We start from the raw sequence: 22,155 nt of genomic DNA, 5'->3' as shown, positions 1-22,155 counted from the left end.
TACCCATCTGGAAGGTGGTGGTTTGTTTGCGTGTGTGTGTGTGTGTGTGTGTGTGTGTGTGTGTATGTGTGTGTGTGTGTGAGAATGTATGGAGTGAAGCTCAACCACCATCTGGTTGGGGGAGTATGTGTGTGGACTTATAAATGTATGTATTGAAAAACAACCTTTGAAACCCAACCACCTTATGATTGGAATAGTGTGTGTGTGTGTGTGTGTGTAATGATGTACTGTGCTGTCGTCATCTATAGGTGGCTGGGGGTTCGTATCGAGTTCATCGGGAACTGCATCGTGCTGTTTGCCGCTCTGTTTGCTGTCATCGGGAAGGAACAGCTGAACCCAGGGCTTGTGGGCCTGTCTGTGTCCTACGCTCTGCTGGTACGCTAGCGCTACATCAACTCTCCAGTACCAGCCTGTCTGTTTGTGTGTCTGTCTGTCTGACTGACTGGCCTTGTGTCTGTCTATCTGACCACGTGTGTGTCTGACTGATCATGTGTGTGTGTGTGTCTGTCTTACCAAATGTGTGTTCCTGCAGGTGACCATGTCTCTGAACTGGCTGGTGAGGATGACCTCTGACCTGGAGAGCAACATTGTGGCTGTGGAGAGGGTCAAGGAGTACGCAGAGACCCAGACCGAGGTACTGTGAGGATGTGAGAGTGTGAGTGTACTTGTGTGTGTGTGTGTATGTGTGCGAGTGGGTATATCTGCGTGTGTGTGTGTGTGTGTGTGTGGCTGTGTATCTGGGCATCAGAGAGCTCCTGGGTCCCAGGAATAGGCTGTATTGGTTTATCTAGTTTGTATTTTAAAGAGGAACATTGTTGTTCTAATCCCACGCCAGGAACACAAGCTGTTAAAAAGGCAGGAATTTACATCCATTCCTCTGGCCGTGAGCTTGCCAGGTCACATTCCTCATCCCGATTACAAGACCGTTAAACCACAAGCAAATCTCTAATTTGGCTGCTGTGCTCCTCAGCTTCATATTATGATACTGTACACACATGAGCCTTGTTGTTTTATTGCACTCTCAAACTATACTGCTCCTCTGTGTGGTGCTCAGTTTATAGCTTTGCTACGTGTGTGTGTGTGTGTGTGTGTGTGTGTGTGTGTGTGTGTGTGTGTGTGTGTGTGTGTGTGTGTGTGTGTGTGTGTGTGTGTGTGTGTGTGTGTGTGTGTGTGTGTGTGTGTGTGGGATTGTTTGTTCATGCAACGCATGTTTACTCTGGGTCGTATTGTTAGAACACCATGTCCTGGTTAGACCCTTACACACATACTCACACACATACATACAAAAAACAAATACAAACAACAACAATAATAGAATGTAGTTGTCACTGGGCCGTGGCGACATCTACTCTGTGTCCCTAGGCACCCTGGGAGATCGAGGACAAGAAGCCTCCATCTGATTGGCCAACACAGGGGAATGTGGAGTTCCGGGACTACAGTGTGAGGTATCGAGAGGGCCTGGACCTGGTGCTGAAGAACCTCAGCCTCAGTGTGAAGGGAGGGGAGAAGGTGAGCTGGCAGGGTCCCTGCTCCTGGAGGTGTGATGGGACTAGGTGACTGTAGCAACACTCACCAGTTGGACTGAATACAGAGTTGTATTCTGGGAAAGATTCCTAACCCGTGTTCTTGCTGTATACTGTATATTGTCTGACTGTCTAAATGCTGTGTGTGCGCGTGTATTTATGAGTTTATCTGTGTATGTGTGTGTGTGCGTGTGCATGTATTTGTGTGTGTGTGTTGCAGATTGGTATCGTGGGCCGTACCGGGGCTGGGAAGTCCTCTATGACCCTTTGTTTGTTTCGACTGCTGGAGGCGGCCGGTGGAGAGATCACTATCGACGGAATCAAGATCTCTGATATCGGACTCCACGACCTGAGGTCCAAGCTCACCATTATACCACAGGTACACACACATACACACCAACACACAAAGACACAGACACGTATGCCATTACAAAAACACACACTCGTGCACACACACACAGGATACATGAAAAGACAGATTGACTGAAGGACAGACAGACAGACTGACAGATTGACTGACAGACTGACAGACTGACTGACAGATTGACAGACAGACTGAAAGATTGACGGACATATTGACAGACAGACGGGTCTCTGAGATGTCCCGTCTGGTGACCCACAGGAACCGGTGCTGTTCTCGGGGTCCCTCAGGATGAACCTCGACCCCTTTGAGCATTACAGCGAGGAGGAGGTGTGGGGGGCTCTGGAACACTCCCACCTCCACAAGTTCGTCAGCAACCAGCCGGCCAAACTGGAGCTGGAGTGCTCCGAGGGAGGAGAGAACCTCAGGTAAACCACTGCCGGGTCGAAGGTCATACCTGGGAATCAGTGCCAGTAGGCCATGATGTAGAGAGTGATTTGAGTTGCGTTCTGTTAAGTCAGGACAGAATTGGACGTCTTAAAAAGATAACAATGTGTGTACACGTGTGTGTGTGTGTACGTATATATGTGTGTGTGTACATCTGTGTACATGTGTGTGTACATGTATGTGCGTGTGCTCATGTGTGTGTGTGTCCAGTGTGGGCCAGAGGCAGCTGGTGTGTCTAGCTCGTGCTCTGCTGAGGAAGACGAGGATCCTGGTTCTGGATGAAGCCACGGCTGCCATCGACCTGGAGACGGACGACCTCATCCAGTCCACCATCAGGACCCAGTTTGAGGACTGCACCGTCTTTACCATCGCTCACAGACTCAACACTATCATGGACTACACGAGGTACCTCACACACACACAAACACACACACACAGACTCAACACTATCATGGACTACACCAGCTACGTCACGCACACACAAACACACACAGATACTTTGAGGTTTCTTTTAGTTCAGGATGTCATTGACCCTCCATTACTCTCTTTTCAACCTTTGTTCCCTTCTTTCTCCTGTACCTTCTCCTCCTCTGTGCTCCTTCTGATTCTCTCCTCTCTATCCTCCCTCACTTCTTCTCTACCTCCTGCTTTACTCTCCCCTTCCCTCCCCTCCTCATCCATCCCCTCCCCTTCTTATTGCTCCTCTCTTCCTCTTCCTCCTCCTCCTCTCTTCCTCTTCCTTTCCTCCTCCTCCTCTCTTCCTCCTCCTCTCCTCCTCTCTTCCTCCTCCTCCTCCTCTTCTCTCCTCCTCCTTTCCTCCTCCTCCTCTCTTCCTCCTCCTCTCTTCCTCCTCCTCTCCTCCTCTCTTCCTCCTCCTCCTCTCCTCCTCTTCTCTCCTCCTCCTCCCACTCTGCAGAGTGCTGGTGTTGGACAAGGGACAGGTCGCTGAGTTTGATACTCCCTCCAGCCTCCTATCACAGCGAGGCATCTTCTACGGCATGGCCAAGGACGCAGGCTTGGTCCAGTAGCTCCGCCCCGTCTCCCAGCACCCCGTCGGCTCGAGACCAATCCCATTTCTACTCAGGCCGCTGTACATTCCAGCTCTTGAATTGGAACAGTGCCATTTTTATTTTTTCTGTAGGAATTTGTATATTTCATTTCTGTGATTATTGTCATGTGACGTACCTTTTAGTTTAGTTGGTGGAAATGGGATTGGGCCAATCTCTTGTGTCAGTTCCATAGTGCCTTGTGAAAGAAGAGAAGGCCAGTGAATGTATCGTTGCAGCTGTCCATTGCAAAACCAGGATAAACATTCGTTATTTGTTTGTTTTTTTGTAGGTTGTCTTTTTCTACAAACTGTGCCACTGTAATTTCCAAACACACACAAACACTGTTTTGCAACGAACCCAGCTATTTTTATACTGTATCTTTATTTAATCTTTTATTAAATCTGTTCAGAGTTGTCTTATGTAGGGAAGTTTGCTCAGTTGGTTGTGTGATTCTTTTGTGAACCAAATCTGTAAAAACTTGAATTCTGTACTACCGAAATATATAAAAGATGGTCATACCTTTATAAAAAAAATATACATATATTACAAAAAGCTGAATTTCTGGGGTTGTTTTTATTTAAACGTTAATAAAACAGACCCAATTGTAATACGACACAATGTACTGTAAATTGCATAAATGAAGAACTTGATTGAGAGGTTTGTATAGGTCTCGTCCCACTAGAGGGGGCAGTATTCACACAAATACACCTTTGGGCCAGACGGCCCAAAGGCCAGACGTACAGACCTACAGACAAAACGACTTGCAGACAGAACGACATGCAGACAGATGCATAGACTGACCGGTAGACAGACAGGCAGATTTGCAGCCAGACACACAACCAGACAACCAGACAGACAACATGTTGAGGCAGCTGAATATGAAGTGTAAAGTTACACCTGTTTCTGAGGACACTAGGCGGTTTGGCAACTACACTGGATTAAGTCTAAACACAAACAGGGTAAAGTTGCCATCAAACTAACAACAATCCATGACAATGCAAACATTCCTGGTAGACATTCTGTAGCTGTTTGGTATTCAAATGAACAAAATAACTTGAAATGAAAAAGTAATAAACACGAATCTCAAAGATTTCATCACCTCAAACATGCAATGAGAGGTTCTACTGTTGTGACTCAGCCCTGCCTCACAGAGCTGGTCTGAGGTCTAATATAACGCTCACCCTCCATAGCACTGCTGATCCTGGATCGGGTCCCTCACACAAACATGAGATCCGGGCATTTCACACACGCACACCTAGACACTCACCATCACTCATGCAAACTCACAAATATGCAGACACTCATGCAAACACACAGACACACCCACTCATGCAAACGCACAGACTCAAACTCATGTTAACAGACACACAGACACTCACAAACTCACTCAAGCAAACACAGACACATACATGTATACACACATACAGACACACACATACACACATGTACACCACACAAACACACACCCTCATCCATGGGAGGGCCGTTTATGATCAGACACCTCACAGCAAGAAGCCCGCAGCCCAGCTCAATGTACTGCCAAGTCTCAGTGTCATCCTATGTCAGGCATCTCTGGGGTTCTTCTCCTCCGGGAATACATTTGCCTGGGGTGACACACTTCTATGGCAAGCCGTTTTATCATTTAACCAATGAATTCTTGATATCCAAAATTCGAATTTTTGATATCAAGAATTGCATTTGGGATATCAAGAATTCGAATTTTGGATATCAAGAATTGCATTTTGGATATCAACAATCCGAATTTTGGATATCAAGAATTGCATTTTGGATATCAACAATTCGAATTTTGAATATCAAGAATTGTATTTTGGATATCAACAATTCGAATTTTGGATATCAAGAATTGCATTTTGGATATCAACAATGTATGTTAATGACCTTAATGGGGGCGGGATTATATTTGCATGTTCTATGTTATATCTTGGCAAGCCGTTTTATCATTTAAACAATGCTAGTTAACATGGCTGCGCGTGTACTGAATGGTCCGTGTACCTTGTGGCCATTAGTTTTTCTATTTTGCAACCCGTGTTGACAAACGCAAAATAGGGCCGTAATATCGTTTTGTCACTTTAGTAAATCGAACACACATTTAAGTATAACGGCTTGTTTTTGGTTGTTTCGTTTTTTTGGGGGAATAATGAAATAACCATATAACACAAATGGTATAACGAGCCATTAATCGTTGTTTTGATTATTCCATATCCTTTATGCTGATATCTGCAAAAGATAAAAAAAATAGGCTCGTAATATCGATTTGTCCATTTCGGAAGTCAGAACCAGATGATGGGGAAATGCGTGGTATCCGTTGTTTTGTTTTATTTTGGAATAACGGAATAACCATATAACACAAATGTTATTACGAGCCATTTACTGGTTTGTTTAATTATTCCATATCCTTTATGCTGGTATCTGCAAAAAATGAAAAATAGCCTCGTAATATCGTTTTGTCCATTTTGGATGTCAGAACCAGATTATGGGGAAAGGCTTGGTTTCCGTTGTTTTGTTTCATTTTGGAATTACGGAATATCCATATAACACAAACGGTATAACGAGCCATTTACTCATTTGTTTGATCGGCCGTATTATGCTTACTGGCACAAGTGAAAAAGAGAGAGAGGGGGAAAAATGTGAAACTATTGGGGGTGTTATTACTTGCGAACACCAGAGGGCAGCAACGACTAGCTTTAAAAAAAAAATCCTGTGATCTGCAGGCTCGTAATAACATTTGTGTTATATGGTTATTCCGTTATTCCAAAATAAAACAAAACAACGGATACCACGCATTTCCCCATCATCTGGTTCTGACTTCCGAAATGGACAAATCGATATTACGAGCCTATTTTTTATCTTTTGCAGATATCAGCATAAAGGATATGGAATAATCAAAACAACGATTAATGGCTCGTTATACCATTTGTGTTATATGGTTATTTCATTATAATAAAAAAAAACGAAACAACCAAAAACAAGCCGTTATACTTAAATGTGTGTTCGACTTACTAAAGTGACAAAACGATATTACGGCCCTATTTTGCGTTTGTCAACACGGGTTGCAAAATAGAAAAACCAATGGCCACAAGGTACACGGACCCATGTTAATAAACCTGCTTATTACAAAAAATTCCTGTACAAATCGCCCTTGCAGTAGCCTTGCTATCCCATCTCTTGCAACATGGAAAGAACTCAAAGATTTTCACTGTCGGCGTTTGCGCATGTGTTCACTCTTCAACTCCATTGGTTTAGTTTTAAGTACGCAAATTTGATGCAAATGTATGCTAACTTGATATCCAGAATTGCATTTTGGATATCAAGAATTCGAATTTTGGATATCCAGAATTGAATTGTTGATATCAAGAATTCGAATTTTGGATATCAAAAATTCGAATTTTGGATATCCAGAATTCCATTTTGGATATCAACAATTCCAATTTTGGATATCAAAAATACAATTCTGGATATCAAAATGGATATTTTGGATATCAAAATGCAATTCTTGATATCCAAAATGAGAATTCTTGATATCCAAAATGCAATTCTTGATATCCAAAATTCGAATTGTTGATATCCAAAATGCAATTCTTGATATCCACAATTCGAATTGTTGATATCCAAAATGCAATTCTGGATATCCAAAATTCTAATTGTTGATATCCAAAATGCAATTCTGGATATCAACAATTCGAATTCTTGATATCCAAAATGCAATTCTGGATATCAAGTTAGCATACATTTGCGTAATTAAAGCTGTAAACCAATGGGTAGGGGAGTGGGGGGAGTTTAAAAAAACGTTGCGTACACTACGCAAAAGTTGGGATTCTGTTGGGTTTAGTCTGCTCGTACCGTAGCAGACGGGTTGGAAGATGTCTGTGCAAGTGTTTGTAATGAAAAAGTCTCATAATCTCATAAGAAACCTACGTGGACCACCCAACAAAAGAGGTACTGTACTAGTTTTGGCTTTTATACTTTGTTTTGTTTTGTTCGATAACTAGCACTACAGTCGAGCTAGCAAGCACACGTTAATGCTACTGTACTCTAGCTAGCTAGGCTAGCTCATCATGAAACGTGAAAAGATATGAATATAATAGACTATACGAGTCTCCAATCCTGTTTCTGAAGAGCTACCTGCCAGTAGGTTTAAGGTCCAACACTAGCACGCCTGATTCTAATTATTATCTGGTTGATCAGGTAACTCGTATCAGGTCAAATGAGTGTTGTTGGATCAAAAACCTACAGGCAAGTAGCTCTTCAGAAACAAGTTTGGAGACTGCTGGACTATATAGACTAGCAGTTTGCGAAAAGTAATGCCAGAGCCTGTCTAAGGAGACATACTCTGGTAGCCTATGGTGTATGGTGACACAACGTCCTAATTTCCCCAGACATGTCGCCTTGATGTGTGGGATGTGGAACTAGGGTCAGTCACAATTCTGATGATGGTATTGTTTTTAATCTAAGTCCCTTAATATGTAACTCTGGACAAGCTAGTTTTTTTTATTCATTTGAAGGCTCCAATCAGGGCATACATTTTATCTGTGACACTGCTGGGAGGGTGAGTGACGGTGATGAGGTAAAACAGAAAGACTGCAGACTCAAGACTGCATAGAAGTTGAATACCCCTGATCTAAAAAATGTTCCCTCTTATTTCTTTCTCTTATTTATTTATTGTAGGTGGCCCAGTCCTTGGATCATGACCACCTGGCCTGACAACACCAAGCTGACCTTGTCCAAAGCCGCTGTCCACAGCCCACATGGTGGACCTTGTCTACCTGGTTGAACAGCTCATCTGGATTCAGTCTGAAGAAAGGACACAGTTCACCTATGTTTATTGAGCTGCTGGTCTTCTGAACATGCACACATATGAATGTGACTTTAAAGGTAATCCAATCTGATCTCACCAGCAAAAGCAGAAGACAACACCTCATACTCCGACTACTATTTGATTGATATTTGATATGTCAGCAACGTTAGATCAGAGGAATGTGCCCATATTGTGTACAAACTTTTACCTTTACATCTCATGTGCTAGGGATAAGTAGTTATTAGAGGGGGCAGGTATCAATGTAATGTTTTATGTGAAGCTATTAAATAAATCCAAAGTCACATTTATATTGTACGAATTATAATCACTTTCTTTTAATAAAGTTTGTTTGCAATACACCATCTCCATTGTGTTTATTTCATTGTATTCATAAAATTGATCATATCTGCATTTATCTCACTAGCTAATGAATTGTAGTGTGGCCTCTAATTATTGTGGCTGTCTATTCTGTTGCTGCGGGTTCTCCATTGCATCATCACTGTGGGGATGAGATGGGTTGTCCATGATGGCCATCAGATACTCTCAGCCTCCTTCTCCAAGCTGTCCAGCATGATCCCCAGCAGAGAACTCACCTTTGATGAAGAAAGTGTCTTGTTCGTCTTCATTAACGGAGACTTAAGTTCAGTTCTGTATTTTTGTATTCTTATAAGTGACTAGATGTATTATTGATCTGCAGATTGGGAGAGAAAACAGACCTCTGACAATAAATGACGGCACAACACCAGGCTTAGGTCTCAATCATGTTTCCCAGCTTCAAAAGTTGGGGGAACGTGTTTTATAGGGTCAAATAAATTCAACATGGATATTGATAGTCAGGTATTAATGGTGTTACAACAGTCACAGAGAAAGATTCCCAGCTCCCAGCCCATGACCACTCAGGGCAGAGAGAGATCATAGGTGGAGCTCTCCCCGCCATCACAAGGGACGTTCACCCAGTACTTTCTCGTGACCCTGAACATCTATTCAACCTGACTACACACAATCTACTCTTATCAATAACAAACTCACATGACAACATACTAAGTATCCAATGACTAGTTCTATTGATTTGTGAAAGTTGTATTGATTAGTGTATAACTTAAGTACATGGGAAATCCCATACATGCATGTACAGTGAGACAGACACAGTGATGCAATGTGTGTCCAAGTTAGGACTGTAATTGGAATGCTTTAAGTTCAAGTCTTTTATTTGTCAGGTACACAGAACAACACAAGGTCAGACTGGGCACTGAAATTCTTAAGACAAGACAACGCAAGCACCTGGCATAACATAACATATAAGTACACAGATCATAATTTACATCTATGCTGACCTTAAATAAGTGAAACTTTCTAAATATGCAGATAGCAATAAATAATCGACTATACTAACCCTAATACTAAAACTTCCTAAATATACAGATAACAATAAATAATACACCATACTAACCCTAAATGCACATAATACCTATTACAACCCTATAACCTATTCTAACCTAGGTGGAGTACAGTACAATAGTGCAAAATTGCAGATCAGTGACTATGTCAATGACCATACAGGAGCCTGATGGCGAAGTACAGTGAGGTACAGTAGTGCAGTGTTACTGATAGTGCAACCAGTACTGAAAGTGACAGTGTATAAGTGACTAGTCTGCAGTGAATCAATGTCCATATCAGTGTCCATTCAGAAGCCTGATGGCCCTTGGGTAGAAACTATTGTCCAGTCTGCGTGTGCGCAACCGGATGCTGCGGTAACGCCTGCCAGAAGGCAACGGGGTAAAGAGACTGAAGGATGGGTGGGAACAGTCTCTTAGAATCCTGCCAGCTTTCCTGAGGCATCGTGTGTGGTAGGTGTCCTGTAGGGCTGGGAGCTTCCTGCCGATGATGAACTCAGCAGACCGGACCGCACTACGTAGGGCCTTGCGGTCCCTGTCTGTGCAGCTCCCATACCACACTGTGATGCAACCAGTCAGTATGATATCTATAGTGCATCTGTAAAAGTTAGTGAGAATGACTGAGTCCATACCAAACTTCTTCAGTCTCCTCAGGAAGAAGAGGCGTTTACGGGCCGCTTTGACCACCTTGTCCGTGTGAACAGACCAGGTGAGGTCGTTGCTGATGTTCACCCCGAGGAACTTGAAGCAGTTGACCTTCTCCACTTCAGATCCGTTGATGAGTAGGGGTGCATGCTCCTCCTCCTGCCGCCTCCTATAGTCCACAATCATCTCCTTGGTCTTGCTGATGTTGAGAGAGAGGTTATTGTCCTGGTACCATGATGTCAGGGTGTCAACCTCCTCTCTGTAGGCTGACTCGTCACTGTCAGAGATGAGGCCCACGATGGTTGTGTCGTCAGCAAACTTAACAAGGAGGTTGGAGCTGTGCGTTGCCACACAGTCGTGAGTGAACAAGGAGAACAGGAGAGGGCTGAGCACACAGCCCTGGGGGGTGCCTGTGTTGGTGATCAGTACGGATGAGGTGCGGTCACCGATTCTCACCACCTGTGGCCTCCCTGTCAGGAAGTGGAAGATCCACTTGCAGAGGGAGGTGCTCAGTCCCAGGTCCACAAGCTTGGAGACCAGTCTGGAGGGGATGATGGTGTTGAATGCTGAGCTGTAGTCAATGAACAGCATCCTCACATACGTATTCCCTTTGTCCAGGTGGGAGAGAGTGGTGTGCATAGTCAGAGCGATGGCATCGTCTGTAGACCTGTTGGACCAGGGTGGGGGGCAGCGAGGAGCAGATGAATGATTTGACTAGCCGCTCAAAGCACTTAATAACACCCATTGGAAATGCCAGTCCTAGGAATTAATGACTGCATCTTTTGTTATGAACTGCATCATTTCAACATATTTGTGAAATAATAAAACACAATGCCTGCTTTTTCCCTCCCACATGAACAACATAGGCCATTGTGTTGGACGGTTTAGCATCTATAGCTCCAAGAGGAAAGTTTAGTAGTTTTATTACAAATAATTGAAAGCTTAATGTATGCCAGTAGTGCTTCAAATTATTGGGTGGTATAGTCTCATAAATTTTCGTGCGTATGTTACTCGTGTGTACCTGCTACTCGGAGCAGGTACACATTTGAACAGTAGATGGCGTAGTTCTGCCAATTTAGTGGAATTTAATCTGAACCCAGATAACGATGTTACACATACAATACATTCATAAAAATAAAAAAAGGACAATGATTACGTTTTTTGGGGTCTCAAAACATCCAACTTCATCCATTTTCAAAATCAATGTTGAACTAAACCAAACGCCAACGGATGGCAAAGTCTACAATGGCCGCAGTGGGCAACGCTCTTAGCGTAGAAAATGTTACGCCTTTGCAAACAGAATTTACGTAGCCTGCCTACTCCCGCCCACATGAAAGTCATTAGCATACATTGTTGATATCCAGAATTCAATTCTGGATATCAAGAATTCGAATTGTTGATATCCAAAATGCAATTATTGATATCCAAAATTAGAATTGTTGATATCCAAAATGCAATTCTTGATATCCAAAATTCGAATTGATGATATCCAAAATGCAATTGTTGATATCCAAAATTCGAATTGTTGATATCCAAAATGCAATTCTTGATATCCAAAATTCGAATTCTTGATATCCAAAATGCAATTCTTGATATCCAAAATTGGAATTCTTGATATCCAAAATTGAATTCTTGATATCAAAAATTCGAATTTTGGATATCAAGAATTCATTGGTTAAATGATAAAACGGCTTGCCATACACTTCAACCTACTGCCACATGAAACAGTGTCTGAGTTGGCACTGCAAGCCTCACACAACCTCACTTTTCAGTTTGTGCCGCGGGCACAGGAATTGGTATTTACTGAATGATTGAAAACAACTCCCCACCAAGTGGTTATGAAGCAAGAATCTCAACAAAGTCATCTTTGTTTTTGTAAGACTCTGTGTCTGTGCTTTGTCAGTGTTGCCCCAAAGGATGTTAAATGGACTCGTTGAAAGCCGTCTCTGTGAGGACTGAAGAAAGAAACTGACAGTGGGGTGATGGGAAGATGTTTGATAATGGCTATCCCAAGATCCCCTTAAATGCTGTTCAGGTGCAGATTTCTATCGTACAATTACAAAATGTGATCTCAAAATCTGGGATCTTCTGATTTCAGTTCTGAGCGAGCTTTTACCAAACCACCGGACCGGGTCCATGTGAAAGGGGTCTTGCCTTTGCCTGGATATGAAGGTTTTGCTAACTTATTAGTTGTTCTCAAATGCTGCATATTGTTTCGTAACAGTTTAAGCCTGAATGATCACTCATAAAGCTATAAAATCCTGAAACAAGAATTGTGTTGTTGCTTTTTTCCTCGCTGTCTCTCCTCAAAGGAACCCTGTATCCTTAAATACCCTCTTGCTAAGGGCATAACGTTGAATGATTTTGTACAATTTCGAGTACTCATTCCATTTAAAGATTTTCGTGTTTACCTTGTCACGTCTTCAAGAAAATCGGTCTATAATTATCTACCTGTTTATGGCCTCCAGAGCCATCCATCCACACAGGTTCTGACATGAGTTTATTAATTTCTTCTCCAGATGAAGCATTTCATTTCTCACTGCCAGACGGCAGGAGGGGTGATGACAGAGGCCATCTCAGGTGAAAGTCTGCCCTCACATGTTACAGGCTTACGTTACAGAATGTTCCGCAGCTTTCCATTTCCTGGTTATTGTTTTTTTACATGAAACGTTTTCATCAATCACTCTTTGTCGAACACATTGGATTTCTCGCCGCAAAACACATCCCTGGTCCAGGCAGGTCTGGGAAGAACCCGACCGACCCTCCGGTTCTCTCATGCTTAGGCTGTACTTATTTAATCAGGCTGGATGCCCACAATGAAGGATTGGGTGTGTGGTGCGATTATTCAAACGCATGATTAGACATATGGAAAAACGTGAACGAATTTATGCCCAGAGAATTGTGTCCGCTACAACAGAGATGTAACATGCTGGCACACTGGAGCACGCATTTGTTTCTCATTTGAAAACACGCAAAACGTTGGTAATAGGATTACAACGATTACAGTAGGTCCACTCACATGAACACTTGTAGTGCCATGTATGTGTACAGACACACATACACACACACTGCTGTGCTTTGTTGTGTTGTGTGACGTGGCTGGTCTGTTATGCAAAGTCGAGTTTTGCTCGTGTTATGTTGTGTCATGTGTTGTGTTATGCTGTGTGGCGTTGCATTGCACTGTATCATATCTCTGCACAAAAGGTCTGGGTTCAATTCCCTTTTCCTCAGCCCACCTGATCATGCCGATGGGTTCAGTCCAAAGGGCACCTGAGGATAAACCATATCTGTGAGCTACAGCACCACCAATCCCTCTAGTAGGGCCCGCAAGGTGGTATTTAGAGGGGAAGTAAATCACAACACAAAGCCGGCCTTTGTAGAATGTGCAGAACATGTACCGTGTTTATCTGAAGCAGCTCAACACTAACGAACCGGAGACCTGGTCTGACAGGACGGCAGAGCACAGACGTGGTCTTGTGAGGAGCATGGAGCTGCATGACCCAATGCGAGGCCAAGGGCACAAGGCGCGATTGAGCATACATGCTGTATGAAACATAAATGTACTGATAATGTAGGGGGTTAATACTTTGTAAGTAAATGTTTCTAGATGGATGCATATCTGCTCGAAACACAGTGTGTGACCAAATCACTAAAGTGAAGTGTACATGTACTATATAGTAATCCTATGAATAGCCTATGTTGTTTGTAGTAGGACTAATACAGACACTTAAAGAACATGGAGGAAGTCCAACAGCATCAACCTGTGTCCTCATGAGAACCTTGTCAGTTGGATATGCGGTAGGAAACATCGTTTCTTTTTTTTCATGGCACAAGGTTAAACAAACCCCATGATAAACATTACTGATTACATAACAGTGTCAAGACAGAACATTTATTCTTATAGCCTTTAAAAGGCAATCCAAATATTCAAAAAATGAGAATCTTATTTCATGTAATACATTTATGTATCTTGCTTGCGTATCATTTTACAACTCAATTTTACAACAATTACATATGAATGGGGTTTATGTAAAAGTATCTATCCTGCGGCAAACATTCCAAAATAAAATCAAATGTAATTGTTAGGCCAAATCGTTTTTGTATTTCACAAAGGGCTACACTGACACTATATTTCAACACCAACCTACATTGCCATGTCAGCAACAGATGCCAAAGTTAAGTCAGTTATCCGTTGTATTTAAAATTGAGATAAACGCCGATTATTCATATCTATCCCTAGAATTATCCATAGGCTACTTAATGAATACAACAACAATGTTGCGAACATAGGATACAAACTGATTTCTTAAGTTATTTTTATGAGGCAAAATGCAAATGCTGAAATGTGTATTGCATTAGCTTACATAGCGGACACAAATTAAATCCATATTGCAACGTGAACATAGGCCGTAGTCCAGCTCCAACTGCCAAATTGTGTTTCCACGCGCTGTGTGCCTGCAGTTCACTCTTACAGTATTGAGGCCTGGAAAGGGTTAAATGGGGATACCAGAAATCCTTTTAACAGGCAGGTGCGCCCCAGCCCCAACCCCGGTTTACCACTGATGTTTTTTCAAAGTTATTTCAACATCCTTAGACGCAATTCATAACTGTCATAGGCGAGCAACTTGGCTAGTTACATTGTTAGAGAGACCGCATGTGTAGAGAATATTGTGTCAGAAAGTATAAATAGTGCATCCACATTGCATAGATTCCTTATCGAACCGGACCTTCACAGTGATCTCATTACTCCAATAAGTTTGGAGTAGTAGTAATACGTTCTTTAGATTAATTTACCCTGCAGACGTTTTCATTCTGTTAGATTTTTGATGACATTTTAAAATTGAAGAAAGGCACCATATTTTGACAGTAATTTTAACTACAAAAAACATTCGACTTTCTCTCAGCGGATTTTCGTTTTAATCTTCGCGCGCTGGAGATGTGGTGGATGCTGTTTCCCCGGTGGATCTGGTTCTTACTCTGCCTGGGAGTCTGTATGGACCACCGGGTCAAGACCATGTCGGTGGCCCGAGTAGCCTACTCCCATGCGGGCATCTGCCCCAACGAGATGAACCCTAACTTGTGGGTGGACGCCATGAGTACCTGCATGCGGGAATGCGAATCTGACCAGGTGCGTTTCTGATCCATTGATTTGATTAAAATGTTATTGCAAAGTTTTTAAATATTGACATATAGGCTACTAAACTATATGTGCTGTATTTCTAATTTAAGTGTTTTCAAACGCTTTAACTCTTTTCTTGACACTTATTTTTTTATTATCAACATAGCTAAAATGGAAGTAACAAAACATCGCGTGTAGTCTTGACACCCAACATTTTTTGCCCGACAAAGAGTAATTCCATAGTATTACGTTTTAACCGTTTTATTGCCCTAATCAGAGTAATTTTCTCCTCCACAGGAATGTGAGACGTTTGAAAAATGTTGTGCCAACGTGTGCGGCAACCAGAGTTGTGTCGCGGCTCGTTATGTCGACGGGAAGAAGGGTCCGGTGGGAATGCCCAAGGAGGCCACGTGCGCCAGCTTCATGTGCACGCAGCAGGGCTCCGAGTGCGACATCTGGGACGGGCAGCCCGTGTGCAAGTGTCGAGACCGCTGCGAGAGAGAGCCGCACTTCACCTGTGCCTCTGACGGTATGACCTACTATAACAAGTGCTACATGGACGCTGAGGCCTGCTCCAAGGGCACCTCTCTCTCCGTGGTAACCTGTCGCTTCCACCACACCTGGCCCAACACCAGCCCTCCGTTGCCTGTGGAGACCACCATCCGACCAACCACGGCCCCCCTCCAGGAGACGACCCCGCCCGCCAAAGAGTCCCAGGCGCCCGTCCTGACCAGCAGCCCCTCCCACCAGTCGATAACCGCTGGCGACACGGCCAGCTTCCTGTGCGATATCAGCGGTCGTCCCCAGCCGGAGATCAGCTGGGAGCGGCAGGAGGCAGAGGGGGTGGAGCGGGTCGTCATGACGCCCAACCACGTCCGAGGCAATGTGGTTGTCACCAACATCGGCCAGCTGGTCATCTACAACGCCCAGCCCCAGGACTCTGGCATCTACACCTGCACTGCCCAGAACCCCACTGGCTCCGCACAGGCCCACCACCCCCTCACCGTGCTCCCCCGGGAGGCCCTGAGGAGCCTCCAGCCAGAGAACCAGACCCGCTGCCAGGCCGAGGAATGCACGAGACCCCCCGACGTGGAGGAGGAGTGCGCTGAGGAGAAGGTGAGCTGGTACTACGAGCCCAAGAGGAACACCTGCCTGTCGTTCGCCCACGGCAGCTGCGGCTCCGGCAGGAAGAGCCTGGACAGCTACGAGGCGTGCATGCTGTGCTGCGGCCCCGAGTTGGCCGAGCCCTGCGGCCTCCCCAGCCTCCAGGGGCCCTGCAAGGCCTACGAGCCGCGCTGGGTCTACAGCAGCACCCTGAGGCAGTGCCAGTCCTTCATCTACGGCGGCTGCAGCGGCAACGACAACAACTTTGAGTCCAAGGAGGCCTGCGAGGAGATGTGCCCCTTCCCCAAGAACCACCACTGCAAGGCCTGCAAACCCAGGGGCAAGATGGTGACCAGTTTCTGCAAGAGCGACTTCGTCATCCTGGGACGCATGTCGGGGCTCACTGAGGACAAGGACTCGGGCCAGGCCCTGGTGACCGTGGAGGAGATCCTGAAGGACGAGAAGATGGGCCTGAGGTTCTTCGGCAAGGAGCCCCTGGAGGTCACCTTCCTGAACATGGACTGGAACTGCCCCTGCCCCAACATCACAGGCGTGGCCAGCGAGGGCCAGGTCATCGTCATGGGAGACGTGAGAGATGGGATGGCGGTGCTGCAGCCGGAGAGCTACGTGGGGGCGTCCAGCACCCGCCGCGTACGGAAGCTCAGAGAGGTCATCTCCAAGAACACCTGTGACATCCTTAAAGAGTTCCCCAGTATTCAGTAAGCAGGACTGAGGAGGCTTTGTTGACCATCCCTCACACATGTGAGAACCTCTGCACACACACACACACACACACACACATACATCTCCACACGCACACAACTTTGCACACCTTCACATACACACACTTTCGCACATCTCCACACGAACACACTCCTCCACACGTCTCCACACACGCACACAGACACACCCAAACACTGACTGTCACGATAAACCTAACATCACATTACATTGATTATCAATGATGTTTAGTTTTGAAACAATCCATCCGATCACTGTTTGATAAATGGCTCGATGCATGTCATACATTCACATTGATGAATGTTGTCAAATAATAGTTTCCAGTGTGAAAATAGAGTCAAACTAAAATCTGTTATAATCTGTATAGTTTTTCCAAGACGTTCTGCATGTGTAGTAACCAAAGCATGTTCATCATCCTTGTTCTTTATTTAACTTCCATTAGTCTTTCTTGTTGTTCTATACCTCCTTCCTCATATGCATTGAGACATATAACATAACATATCGTTTGCAAAAAAACAATTTCAGTCTTTTAAGTCCAGAAAACATGCAAGGGAATTCCCAGACCTCTCCGTGGAGCGGTTCTGTTGTGGTGCCGATGCTGGTTCTAAATTCATCTAGCATGTTTGTGGACACCGGAGACATCCATCACCGTTCTCAGGCTCCCCAGTCTCTCTCTCTCTCTCTCTCTCTCTCTCTCTCTCTCTCTCTCTCTCTCTCTCTCTCTCTCTCTCTCCTCTCTCTCTCTCTCTCCCCCCCCTCTCTCTCTCTCTCTCTCTCCCCCCCCTCTCTCTCTCTCTTAGAAATGGAGGTTGCAGACCTGCTGCCTATCGTTGCTCTTGTAAATACTACTCTATCCAAGCACTGTCAGTTTGGTATTTTTATTGTCTTTTTTCGTTTCTCTTCACATGGCAAATCCAAGTTGATGTTGTGTGTTTTTGTTCCCCGCATCATGGTTCTTAAGGTTTTTTTGTTGCCCTTATGTGTGTGCTAGGACTCTGTTAGTGCACTTAGTTGTAAGTTGTAATATATTTTCTCAAAGGTTTCTCAAACACTAATGAGCAAGAAACATCTTTTTTATGCTTGCCTTTCATCTGTTGCTGGCTCAGATTTTTGCTATTTATTTGATAAAAAGCCTTTTTGTTGCTCTTTTGCCAAGTTTGTTTTACACATTTGAAACCCTTTTCATTTGTTCTCTCTACAACTGCCTCATATTTACTCTTTATGATGTTTTGCATAAAAGTGTGTGTGTTATAAATAAAGGATTTTGGATATTGCTTTGCCTCTGTGGTCTGCTTCTGTGTGGTACTGTAGGATATTCCTCCTCTCCTTCTCTTTCCTTCCTTCCTTCCTTCTCTCTCTTTCTCCCTCCCTCTCACTCTTCTTTCCCCCTCTAATTCCTTCTTCTCCTCTCCTCCCTCCTTTTTATCTCCTCTACACCTCCTTCTCCCTCCCCCCTTACCATTTCCTTCCTCCGTCTCTTCCCCTCTCTCCCCCTTTTGCAAACTCTGGCCCCAGAGCCAGGCTGGTCCACCCATGTCCCCCCCTGTGGCATAGTAAAAACTTCCCCTCTGATCTGTGTTCCTCCCCCCAGTTCCAGTAGAAAACAACCCTGAGCCTGCATGTGTGGGGTACAGTAAGGTCCTCCTCAGCTCCCGTGACACTCTAACCTCTGTTGGTGAGCCAACCAACATTTTACTGTAACAACATCAATGGGGAAAAAATTGGCCAATGAGCTCAAACAATTATAACCACCAATCAGGGTTTTATTTCTCGTGCTTTCCAATTACAGTAAAACAACACTTTTAAAACCTACAAAGTTTGGGTTTACAAAATCGCATATTTACTATCAATTAAAACAGCATATGCTGAGCATATGTGAACCGTAGCTTTTATAGTATTTAATAAACCATAACCTATTCTTTTTACATGTCTTTTCAGGTGACTTGTGCAAACAAAACATTTGTTAGATATGCCCTTGGTTGAACTCTGCTACACCAATCATTCTTCACTGATTTTTTGTGGGGTTCAATGCGTTCATGCACACACAAGCACGAGTACAGTACTCACACAAGCACATACACACAAACGCACAATTTGTGTATGTGTGTTCTGGCCTCTGTGTCTGTGTGTGTGTATGTGTGTGTGTGTGTGCATGTGCGTGTGGCCTACAGCAGTGTCCTATGGGACAGGGGCGCCTGTGGAACAAATTAGTCAGATGGGTGGTCATGATTCATGAGCTGTGTCTGGTATTACCATATCACATGAAATTATATAATCTATCTATCTATCTATTTATCTATCCATCTATGTATCTATCTATATAATCTATATAATCTATCAATCAATCATTAATTTATTTGGCACTTGTTATAATTTTTCAGGGTAAAGTTTTAATTATAACTGTATATCTTCTCAACTTGATGTTTTTCTGCTTTCTAAGCTGATGTTGGTTTGACCAAGGCCTACTGGTCGAGGCTCTGGTCTCTGTTGCAACTGCATCCTTCTGGAACTATCGTACATTTACATTTAGTCATTTATCAGACGCTCTTATCCAGAGCGACTTACAGTAAGTACAGGGACATTCCCCCCGAGGCAAGTAGGGTGAAATGCCATGCCCAAGGACACAACTTCATTTGGCATAGCCCGGAATCGAACCGGTAACCTTCAGATTAAGAGTCCGACTACCTAACCGCTCAGCCACCTGACTCCCCATCGTACCTGTTTCTATAGTGACTGTGCCTGTCTGTGTTGTGACTTTCCTTATCGCTACAGCGACTGCACCCATCTCCATAGTGACTTTATACATCTCTATCCATCTCTTTAGCAACTGTATCCGCCTCTATGGCAACTGTATCCCTCTGCAGTGACTGAACTCTCCCCAGGAGGGATTTGCTGGTCTACAGCCTCCTCTGCTGTCGATCCAGGACATTTCTGCAGAAGTCTGGCAGAAGTCTTCCTCCTCAAAACACAAAACATCTGAGCTGGGGATTTCTCTCCAGACTTAATTTCTCTGCATTTCATCATCTGTACAGCTCAGTGTTTCATCCTGGTGGTGTGGGGGTGGTGGTGGTGGTGGGGGTTGCACCAGATCACACCCTGAAGAGTTAGAGGACCAAAAGAGACATGAAATTCAAACTTGGGTGTTCCAGTGATTTTATGTACCCATCCATCTTTGAGACCTCCGCAACCTCAGAACTCAAGTCAACTTTGATGTAGTCTTATGGTCAGAGTTAGCTAGTCACCTGGTAGTTGATGGCCGATGGTGTATAACGCTTCAACAGACTGCAATAACACATACTCTCCACTAGATTGCAGCCTAGCCTTGTTGTTAAAGAGCTCAACTCACGTCCCTCAATCCCGCCCCCCCCCCCAGAATCCCCATCCTCCCTGTACAGAGCGCATAATAACTGCAGCTTCCACAAACAGCTCCACTTTGGTTTTCGAGGCCACTTCAGGACAGGGCGGCCCACTGCCAGTGAGGGTCAGTCAAGCCGCTGTGTGAGGGCTCTCCTTGTCCCGTCCTGTGTTTTGGGGTGGCACTCGTACCCTTAACCCCGGGGAGACGGGAAGATGCTCATGACCGACTAGAGAGAAATGTGCCGGGTCGTTCCCATAGCGATGCCCTCTCTCTCCCTGATTCACCGGCTAGATTACGACGCTAACGACCTGGTGTTGCAAAGCCGTTAATGAGCCAAGGGTCACTTCTGCTCCACTGCCGTTGCCTTTATGTAACAGCAGGCAAATACACACACACACACACTTTACACACATGCACACTCATACTCCCACACAAGAACACACTTTACACACTTTACACACAAACGGACATAAACACATACTGCACACACACACAGACACACATGCTATCAATGTTGGTGAAATAACAATAAGTAGTTGATGCTGATTAAAACACATTCCTCTAGGCTGGGAGACTTGGTTCTACTTTCAGAAGGTTAAATCTCTTCAAACTTTTTGTTATGAACATTTGGTAATCTTCTGACTGCTTAGCTTAGATGCATGTGTGTGATACAGTGTGCGTGTGGTATTTGTGTTTGTACGTGTGTGTAGGGTGTGTGTGTATGTGTGTGTGTAAGAGTGTGTGTGCATGCATATGTCAGAGTTCTCTAACTCCTTCACATCGTGTATTTTAGGAACAGCAGGGTGGTCAGGAATAGAACACCAGTCCTGTGGAATGAAGTGTTTCTCAGCTCTGGGACAACCAAGGTTAATATCCTCTCTCTCTCTCTCTTTATTATTCTCCTTTGCTCTCTCACTTTCTCTCTCACTTTCTCTCACTTTCTCTCACTCTCTCTCTCTCTCTCTCTCTCTCTCTCTCTCTCTCTCTCTCTCTCTCTCTCTCTCTCTCTCTCTCTCTCTCTCTCTCTCTCTCTTTCCCTCTCTCTCTCTCTCTCTCTCTCTCTCTTTCCCTCTCCCTCTCTCTCCCCTCTCAAAGACATAGTAGAGCTTGGCTAGCCTGTGAGTGTCTGGTCTAATCACTCACACAGACTCCCTCTGCCACGACCTGAATCCACGTCACCTTCTATCTTATGCAATCACACCATCGTCTCTCTCTCTGAGAGATGAGAAGAGAGGAAAGAAGAAGAAAGAGGGAGAGGAGAGAGCGGGATGGGCGGGATGAGAGGGAGAGAGAAATAGAGAATGGAGGGGGGGGGGAGAGAGAGGAGAGGAAAAGAGAGGAGAGGAAAGAGACTGTTCCAAATCTTCCCTGCTTCGCTGTGTTACCACAGAGAGAGAGGTGAAAAAAAGATATCAGAGACTAGAGGAGACAGACTGGAGGATCAATAAATCAAAACGTCTATTAGGCATTTTTCGGTTCCACACAAACTGGTATACAAACGCAGAAATCGTAAACAAATAGATGTAAAAACGAATATGGTGTGTTAGCACGAATACGTATGGTCTGAAAAGCTCGAATTCTTTTAAACAAGCCTCCAC

At 44.3% G+C, this 22,155-nt stretch overlaps 2 protein-coding genes and 1 long non-coding RNA gene across 8 annotated transcripts in view; all 3 read left to right on the top strand.

Moving 5' to 3' along the window:
- Nucleotides 1–3,982, top strand: part of abcc3 (ATP-binding cassette, sub-family C (CFTR/MRP), member 3) — a 45,955-nt gene extending 41,973 nt beyond the window's left edge. Inside the window, exons 25-31 of one of the 3 annotated variants that reach the window (XM_062474095.1) lie at nucleotides 249–375; nucleotides 533–634; nucleotides 1,363–1,509; nucleotides 1,744–1,902; nucleotides 2,146–2,312; nucleotides 2,542–2,736; nucleotides 3,248–3,982. In XM_062474095.1, the coding sequence (XP_062330079.1) occupies nucleotides 249–375; nucleotides 533–634; nucleotides 1,363–1,509; nucleotides 1,744–1,902; nucleotides 2,146–2,312; nucleotides 2,542–2,736; nucleotides 3,248–3,359 (1,009 nt within the window). In that variant the 3' untranslated portion in view covers nucleotides 3,360–3,982. The remainder of the gene's footprint in view (nucleotides 1–248; nucleotides 376–532; nucleotides 635–1,362; nucleotides 1,510–1,743; nucleotides 1,903–2,145; nucleotides 2,313–2,541; nucleotides 2,737–3,247) is intronic. The other 2 variants (XM_062474093.1, XM_062474094.1) reach the window with 2 other exon arrangements.
- Nucleotides 3,983–7,201: 3,219 nt separating this feature from the next.
- Nucleotides 7,202–8,560, top strand: LOC134031480 (uncharacterized). The gene is made up of 2 exons (XR_009931921.1): nucleotides 7,202–7,337; nucleotides 8,067–8,560. It is a non-coding gene; the product is annotated as an uncharacterized LOC134031480 (long non-coding RNA).
- A 6,266-nt stretch (nucleotides 8,561–14,826) lies between these two features.
- LOC134031841 (WAP, Kazal, immunoglobulin, Kunitz and NTR domain-containing protein 2-like) lies at nucleotides 14,827–17,864 on the top strand. 4 transcript variants are annotated; one of them, XR_009931956.1, is made up of 3 exons: nucleotides 14,827–15,363; nucleotides 15,652–17,264; nucleotides 17,325–17,864. XR_009931956.1 is itself a non-coding variant. In XM_062475578.1 (3 exons), exons 2-3 carry the CDS (start codon nucleotides 15,172–15,174, stop codon nucleotides 17,179–17,181), a joined length of 1,722 nt encoding a protein of 573 aa, XP_062331562.1. In that variant the 5' UTR covers nucleotides 14,827–14,990; nucleotides 15,140–15,171; the 3' UTR covers nucleotides 17,182–17,864. The 4 variants fall into 4 exon arrangements, 3 of the variants coding, with proteins under 3 accessions (XP_062331562.1, XP_062331563.1, XP_062331561.1); XM_062475578.1 differs by having other exon boundaries at nucleotides 14,827–14,990; nucleotides 15,140–15,363; nucleotides 15,652–17,864; XM_062475579.1 differs by having other exon boundaries at nucleotides 15,652–17,230; nucleotides 17,291–17,864.
- Nucleotides 17,865–22,155: the final 4,291 nt, after the last annotated feature.

This window comes from Osmerus eperlanus, chromosome 12 (genome assembly GCF_963692335.1).
Source record: "Osmerus eperlanus chromosome 12, fOsmEpe2.1, whole genome shotgun sequence".
NCBI classification, from domain to species: Eukaryota; Metazoa; Chordata; class Actinopteri; order Osmeriformes; family Osmeridae; genus Osmerus; species Osmerus eperlanus.
The sequence above is the reverse complement of the archived record's forward strand: the minus strand, read 5'-3'. Positions and strand labels throughout refer to the sequence as shown.